Source organism: Taurulus bubalis (genome assembly GCF_910589615.1).
Source record: "Taurulus bubalis genome assembly, chromosome: 2".
Lineage (NCBI taxonomy): Eukaryota > Metazoa > Chordata > Actinopteri > Perciformes > Cottidae > Taurulus > Taurulus bubalis.
Window position 1 is genome coordinate 1,627,573 of NC_136590.1, and position 8,614 is coordinate 1,636,186.

General features: G+C 44.7%; 1 protein-coding gene across 1 annotated transcript; it reads right to left on the reverse strand.

Annotated features, from left to right (window-relative positions):
• Positions 1-7,437: 7,437 nt before the first annotated feature.
• Positions 7,438-8,435, reverse strand: foxi3a (forkhead box I3a; the record flags this gene model as incomplete). The annotated part of the gene is made up of 2 exons (XM_079237199.1): positions 7,438-7,997; positions 8,201-8,435. 2 exons carry the CDS (start codon positions 8,433-8,435, stop codon positions 7,438-7,440), a joined length of 795 nt encoding a protein of 264 aa, XP_079093325.1.
• Positions 8,436-8,614: the final 179 nt, after the last annotated feature.

The window sequence follows — 8,614 nt, forward strand, 5'->3', positions numbered from 1 at the left end:
TCGAAAGCTTTTGATCGAATTAATCATTTTAAACTGTTTGTCAAATTTCAAGAGCGAGGCGGCTAAGAAGATAAAAGAGTGTAAGACAGGATGTGTGGCGGGGGAAAGTCTTATGAACACCTGATACGCTGACGACTTAGTGGTCCCGTCTCCTCACAGCGCTGCTATACAGTCTGCTCAAGGTCTGGTGTCATGTGATATAATTCTACTCTAAAAAGAGTGTCATCATGATAGCTAAAACCAAGGAGCATCCAAAGCTACATTCCCCTTTATTTATGGGAGACCAGGAGCTAAATGTGGTCAGATATCTGGGTCTCATCATCAGGAATGACCAAAGCGATGATGAAGTGATGATGACGATGTGCAAAGTGTTGCAAACTTTATGCACGAGCCAATATGCTGCCACGTAAATGTCATGTGTACAGAGGATGTTAAAACTGCTCTCTTTAGAGGTGCTGTACTCCTCTATATACACTTATACCTATGGTGCAACTATAATAAGGCAACATGAAATTGAAGGATTCAGGTGCATTTAATGATCTTTCAGAATCTTACTCAAGTTCCCAGATGGACGAGTGAAGTCATGTTTGTGACTCGTAATGTTCCCACTTTCCATGCTGTGCTGAGGAATTTTATTTACAAATTCAAATGTAGATTAAATGACTCAGAAAATGTAAATATAAAAGTCTTAACTGAGTCAACAGTGATACGAGGTATTCCTCTTGTTTCTGGAAACATTGGAACAAGTGTCTCTGTATGTTTTTAACCACAAGAGACTTTTTAACTGCAATGAGTATACCCGTGTCCTCGTATTGTGTTTCATTGTATTTTATATATTGTTGTTGTATTTGTGTTTGTTGCTATATGGACCTATGAAATAAAAAGGAATATATACCCCTCTGGTTGGTCCAGGTGTTGCAATGACCTGAACCCAACACGATGGTTTCTGTTTTTTTGGTGAGGTTCAAGTGGCCTTTGAGGAGGTTTTGGGGACGTTGATATCTCGTCAGTAAATCTACGCGATGCAGGTCCTCCACGTGTCGATGAACTGCCAGAGCAGGTGTGGTGAAGTGTTGAGATCCTTCAGCCTGAGAACATGAAAAGTTTTCTCAACAGGTTTGTGCTGAAGGCGGACTCCTCCTGTCCAGACTCGTCCTCCTCGTCTCTCGGCTGTGATGTTCATAAACTCCTGTCATCGGCGTCGAGCTGCAGGCAACAGAAGCTTTCCACGACGGACCGATAGGAAGCGGACCAGGAGATTTGAGGGGTTTTGGGGTTCCTCGTGTGTCAGGGTTCCTCAGTTCAGTTCACTTCCAGGAGACCTTTGAGGTTGTGTTATAGCTCCTTAATGTGGCTTGAGTCATTCAATTAGTGTTCTGTTATATATAATTAGTTTTAAAGGTTCCACTAATTTGGCGGATTCGGTTCCAGCAATGTTTAAGAGGTTTCTAGCATTGCAAGGCAGTGTTCCAGGGGTGGCAGGTTTTAGGGTTCTGTCAAAGGGTTCCAAGAGTTATTGGATGTTGGACAGTTTCAAGGACCTGGTGCAGATAGCAGAGGTAATTCAAGAAGTCCCAATGGTCCTTGAGGACCTTGAGGTGGATTAAGGGTCCTTCAATGAATTCCAACAGTCCTTGAGGAGGTTCTAGGGGACCTTGAGGTGGGTTAAGGGTCTCTCAATAAATTCTAACAGTCCTTGAGGAGTTTCTAGAGGGCCTTGAGGTGGATCAAGGGTCTCTCAATAAATTCTAACAGTCCTTGAGGTGGATCAAGGGTCTCTCAATAAATTCTAACAGTCCTTGAGGTGGATTAAGGGTCTCTCAATAAATTATAACAGTCCTTGAGGAGGTTCTAGAGGGCCTTGAGGTGGATTAAGGGTCTCTCAATAAATTCTAACAGTCCTTGAGGAGTTTCTAGAGGGCCTTGAGGTGGATTAAGGGTCGTTCAATAAATTCTAACAGTCCTTGAGGTGGATCAAGGGTCTCTCAATAAATTATAATAGTCCTTGAGGTGGATCAAGGGTCTCTCAATAAATTATAACAGTCCTTGAGGAGTTTCTAGAGGGCCTTGAGGTGGATTAAGGGTCGTTCAATAAATTCTAACAGTCCTTGAGGTGGATCAAGGGTCTCTCAATAAATTATAACAGTCCTTGAGGAGGTTCTAGAGGGCCTTGAGGTGGATTAAGGGTATTTCAATAAGTTCTTACAGTCCTTGAGGAGGTTCTAGAGGGCCTTGAGGTGGATTAAGGGTCCTTCAATAAATTATAACAGTCCTTGAGAAGGTTCAAGGGGACCTTGAGGTGGATTAAGGGTTTTTCAATAAATTCTAACGGTCCTCGAGAAGGTTCAAGGGGACCTTGAGGTGGATTAAGGGTTTTTCAATAAGTTCTAGCAGTCCTTGAGGAGGTTCTAGCGGTGCTCAAACGGGTTCTCTGTATCCTTAAACACGTTCAAAAGGTTGTTGGTGGATTCAGGTGTCTTTAAAATGGTTCTAAGGGCCCTTGAAGGGATATCAGCGTTCTTCTTGAACCGAGTCAACAGGAACCGGGTCACCAACTAGTAGTCGGACGGTTCCAGCGAAAATTAAATGTGATGGTTGCTGGTGGTTTTCAGGGCGCTGCAGGCGTCCTTGAGGTAGTGTGACAAGTGTTTCAGGAGACCCCCAGGGTCCTTGGAGAGGTTCTAGGAGACCTTGCAACGTTTTCAGCTATTTTTTTAAACGTTTAAGTGAGCTTAAAAAATGTCTTTGTAGTTCTTTGTACTTCTGCAGGTTTTTAAAGAGGTTCTAGGAGACAAAACCTCCTGAAGGGGGACAGTTCCTCACCGGAGTGGAAAAGGACCGGGTCGGGGGTCGGGGGTCAGAGGGGTTGAACTGGATGAGATGTGGTTTCACTTTAACGGCCGCGACAGGAACCATACGGGTCGTCTTCATGAAGGCTGTCCGGGTACCAGCATGACCTCGAAGGAGCTCCTCCTATTGGCTGCTGGTCTCACTGGATTTAAAGGCTATTCGTCTTTTCTGTCTCGGGTGTGTGTTCTGCTTCAGCTCATACACACACAGACACAGTGTCTGTGTGTGTGTGTGTGTGTGTGTGTGTGTGTGTGTGTGTGTGTGTGTGTGTGTGTGTGTGTGTGTGTGAGTGACGTTATGCAAATGTGAGGCCCGCCGTGGGCCTGGCAGTTTGGGGGTCGACCACACACGCCGCCACGCTCTGCAAGAAGCTCTGTCACCGCCTGCCGACGTGCCCTTGAGCAAGACGTTAACTCATCAATGCTCGTCACTGTTTTACTGTGATATGTACAATACACGGCAGTATTTGTAAGTAGTACTCAGATGTTTTACTGCAGTAAAGTACAAATAACTCGGTGTAGAAGTACTCTCTTTCAAGTATAAATCCTGCAAGTTCACAGAAGTTAAAGTACAAAAGTATCGTCATCATGTACTGAAAGTACCGGAAGTGAAAGATGCAGAATACTATAAATAATATATTATTGTATTAATGTGTTCATCACTTTCATGTTGCATTAGTTGACTTTAAACTCTGCTTAACAGTCCGCTAAATAAATCCCTCAAACACCAGGAGCTCCTTTACAGACAAAGCCTCCACATGGGGGCGCTGGAGAGCTGAAGGGTCATAATGTCAATAAAATAATAATAATAATACATTATTCATAAAGCAGTGGTTCACAACAAAGGGCGCGTCTGAATATGAATTATGAATTTATTAATTTATGAATGAAGCGTCGGCAGGAACTTCTTTTTTATTTTCACAGATTGTGGGAAACTGAAAGTGGTAAAGTTCTTCTAGGGGAGACAAGCTGAGACAGGAGCACACACACACACACACAGATGTGATCAGGACGTTATGGCAGTTATGGTGGTATCCATGGTAAAATAATAATAACCTGCTCCGCCTGGACAGGGGACATGTTGGAGGTAAACTCTGAGACCAGAGACTGACACTCAGCTTCACTTCTGACTGGATAATTAATATGAATTCATAAATAAATAACGGACTTTGGGGTTTTAGGTCGTAAAGATGAAAAGAAAACGGTGTTTTACCTGTTCAGGTACTCTGTTCTCTACCTGCTCAGTGTTTCATATTTTTATAACATAATTCTCTCAGTGTTCTGGTGACACTAAAATAACTGTGACTATGCACACCACCCAGTCTATTCAAATCCTGTGGTTTCATGTGGGTGTGTGTGTGTGTGTGTGTGTGTGTGTGTGTGTGTGTGTGTGTGTGTGTGTGTGTGTGTGCGTGCGTGCGCGTGCGTGCGTGTGTGTGTGTGTGTGTGTGTGTGTGTGTGTGTGTGTGTGTGTGATTAATGGATGAGGCTGTAAGTGTGTCGCTTGTTTACACTCCACACGTCCTCAGACATCTCTGTCCTCAGGACACACACACACACACACACACACACACACACACAAACACACACACACGCACACACACACACACACACACACACTCTCTCTCTCGCCTCATGTTGTGTGTAAACAGCTAGTCTCAGCAGTATTGATCTGTTGATCAGCTGATAGTTGTGACGTGTAAACACAAACTTTAACATGAAGCTTCAATCAGAGAAAACTCAAAACGATGTTAAACTTTATTTCATGAACTTCTGGAGAATTATTAAAGTTACTTTACATGTCCGCAGTATGTTGGAGCTTATGGTAATTACCTGATATACCATTAATAATATCCAAAGTACAAAATACACTGCTGATGAAGACGAAAGCTCCAGAACAAGAGAGTTGAGGTGGTTTTGTTTGTTTATTTAAGGGAAATTATTGTTTGAGACAGTTTTCAACATATTTGTTGCTTTCAACCACCGATGTGTGTTCTTCTTCCTCAGACGTGGTGGTCGGGCACTGGCCTGAGATCAGTCGAAGGAGATTTCCACTTCACTGTCTGTGGGAAAAAGGAGCTCCGCTGACTGCAGCTCGTTATCTGCTGAGTCAGCTGTTTACGCCCTGTGATCACATGACTCAGCAGATCCTTCAACTGCAGCCTTGTTTGTTTGTTTGTTTATTTGTTGAAAGGTTCTCATGTGAACTAAAAGGACTGTAGACCTGCAATCTACTGTGTTCTTTATTATAATCTACTGTGTTCTTCATTATAAACTACTGTGTTCTTTATTATAAACTACTGTGTTCTTTATTATAAACTACTGAGTTCTTTATTATAATCTACTGTGTTCTTTATTATAAACTACTGTGTTCTTTATTATAAACTACTGAGTTCTTTATTATAAACTACTGAGTTCTTTATTATAAACTACTGTGTTCTTTATTATAATCTACTGGGTTCTTTATTATAAACTACTGTGTTCTTTATTATATATATACAAGCGGCCGAAATGAGCTTCCTCCGCAGGGTGGCCGGGCTCACCCTTAGAGATAGGGTAAGGAGCTCGGACATCAGGAGGAGCTTGGAGTCGAGCCGCTGCTCCTTCGTGTCGAAAGGAGTCAGCTGAGGTGGTTCATCTAGTCAGGATGCCTCCTGGACGCCTCCCATTACAGGTTTTTCAGGCACGTCCAACTGGTAGGAGACCCCGGGGAAGACCGAGGACACGCTGGAGGGATTATATCTCCCGGCTGGCCTTGGAACGCCTCGGGATCCCCCAGAATGAGCTGGAAAGTGTTGCGGGTGAGAGGGAAGCCTGGGTCGGCCTGCTGAACCTGCTGCCACCGCGACCCGACCCCGGATAAGCGGCTGATAATAATAATGGTGTTCTTTATTATAATCTATTGTGTTCTTTATTATAAACTACTGTGTTTCTTTTACTGAAACAGCCCGTATTTTTTTCTCTATTTTCTTTACGAAGCTAGTTAGTCTGTTTGAGAAGCTAACGGTGATGTTAGCGTGTTTAAGAAGCTAATGGTGATGTAAGCTTGTTGAGCAGCTAACGGTGATGTTAGCCTGTTTGAGAAGCTAATGGTCATGTAAGCTTGTTGAGCAGCTAACTGTAATGTTAGCCTGTTTGAGAAGCTAACTGTAATGTTAGCCTGTTTGAGAAGCTAACTGTAATTTTAGCCTGTTTGAGAACCTAATGGTGATGTTAGCCTGTTTAAGAAGCTAACTGTAATGTTAGCCTGTTTGAGAAGCTAACAGTGATGTTAGCCTGTTTGAGAAGCTAACGGCAATGTTAGCCTGTTTGAGAAGCAAACGGTGATGTTAACGTGACCAAGGCCCGGATCGGGTTCAAATTATACTTTGTACAGCACCTTTAACACCAGCTCAAAACCACTAAAGTGCTCGCAGTTTATAAGGATACGTGTGACAGTAGATGGCTTAATGAGACCAAGGATTACCAAGATTACAACATTTATTACAACAAGAAACTCTTTGACAGGGTATTAAAATACAAGACGACCATCACATCAAATAGGTTAAAAACTAAAAAGGGTAACTGAATTAACTAATAAACATAAAACCATGCAAACCAAGCAAAACAAAACCATAAATAAGAGTAAATTAGTGACGTAAATAAAACATCAGTGGCAGTCAGCGTCTCTAGCGTCTCAATGCACAACCCCCATCCAGAAAGCTCCACGGGGAAGTGGGGTTCTCTGGAGCTGGACCTGGAGTACAAAACAAAAGGGTAAAACCCACGGCAAGTATGCCTCAACTTAGGAGGCTAAAGTCCACCTGGGGTCAGAGAGAGAGAGGCAGCTCCTGGTGTGGCTTATATGTGCTATTTGAGTAGCTAACGGCGATGTTAGCTTGTTGAGCAGCTAACAGTGATGTTAGCTTGTTGAGCAGCTAATGGTGATGTCAGCCTGTTTGAGAAGCTAATGGTGATGTTAGCCTGTTTGAGAAGCTAATGGTGATGTTAGCCTGTTTGAGAAGCTAACGGCGATGTTAGCTTGTTGAGCAGCTAACGGTGATTTTAGCCTGTTTGAGAAGCTAATTGTGATGTTAGCCTGTTTTAGCAGCTAACGGTGATGTAAGCCTGTTTGAGAAGTTACAAAAGTTTGCATAACAGATTGAGGATTAGTTCCTCAACAATTGATTTTTGATTTTCTTCTGTGTTTCTTCTGTGTACTTTATTTCAGATTGTATAAAGTTATTCTTCTCCCTCTGACGGCGATGTGGTGGTTGGTTTATTATCAACACATTTATTTACAGTATTGTTTATTTATCTTCTATTTCGTTCTGTGTTCTCATAAATTTGCAATTATCGTTGATTAAATGTAATTTGATGAATGTTTTGTTCTTTGTCTCTAAACTAATCTCAGCTTGTTAGTTCTGACCATTTGAGGACTTCATTTGTAGAAAAAGACCACATAAAATATACTCATATTGTTTATTTTTTAAACACATTAAACTTATATTTACACTATAAAAAGAAAACACATTCACCCCCTTTTGTAACTTTGAGAACAAAGATAAATACAAGCATTCTGTCTCTCGTCACGGCTCATTCAAACGTTCTACCAGCTCAACGTTCCCTCAGGGAACCGGAGCGCCGGAGAGGCGCCGGAGAACAGAGGCCCGCACTGGGCCTGCAGCTGCTGGGCCTCCTGGAGGTCCGGCAGGAAGCAGGACGCCGTCTGCAGGTCCACGTAGAGCGGCGGCGAGCCGGCCTGGGACGAGCTGCAGGGGTCCCACTGCGGCACCACGGCGCCGGGGGAGTACAAGTACCCCTGAGGGGGAGGGGAGGAGGCGAGGTCCGGGTACTGCATGTACAGCGAGGGGGAGCTGGGGTGAGGAGGTAGAGGAGGAAGAGGAGGCAGGAGGGAGTCCAGGGGAGCGTCTGAGAGCGCGGGGAACTCAGTGCTGCTGCCGACGCCGCAGTGCATGCTGGGAAGCTTAGGGCTAGGTTCTGACGAGGAGGAGTCAGATGAAAAGGAGGAGGAGGAGGAGGAGGAGGAGGAGGAGGGTGTCTTCACAGTGGCCTCGCTATCCGCCTTCCTCTTCCTCTTGCGGCGAAAGTTTCCGTTGTCCAACATCTTCTCACAGTTTGTGTCCAGAGTCCAGTAGTTTCCTTTTCCTGCAGAGAGGAAGAGGAGGAAGAGGAAGAGGAGGAGAATAAGTATTTTAGAAACTATGTATCTTCACATTTCACCAGAATACAAGAGAAATACTTTACGGTTCTACTTTAGTTTGTTAACCTGACTCCACTTCCTGTTTACAGGAAGTGGAGTCAGGTTAACAAAATAAGAGCGTGGCCCCGCGCTGCACCTGGAGACTCACCTGGGTCGTTCTCGTGGCGGGAAACCTTCCGGAAGCAGTCATTGAGCGACAAGTTGTGCCGGACGGAGTTCTGCCAGCCGGCCTTGTTGCGGCCATAGAAGGGGAAGTGATCGGCGACATACCGGTAGATCTGGCTGAGCGTCAGCCGCTGCTCGGGCGCGCTCTGTATCGCCATGGCGATGAGGGCGGAGTAGGAGTACGGCGGGCGGACCAGGCGCAGGAAGTCCTCCGGCATGGAGAGGGGGGGCCAGGGCCCGTTGGGGAGTTGGGGCTGGAGGCCCTGGAGGCCCTGCAGGCAGTAGAGGTGGGGGAAGAAGGCTGATGGGAGTCCTGGTGGGAGTCCTAACGGTAGACCTGATGGGGGTCCTGGTGGGAGTCCTGGTGGGAGACCTGATGGAAGACCTGATGGAAGAC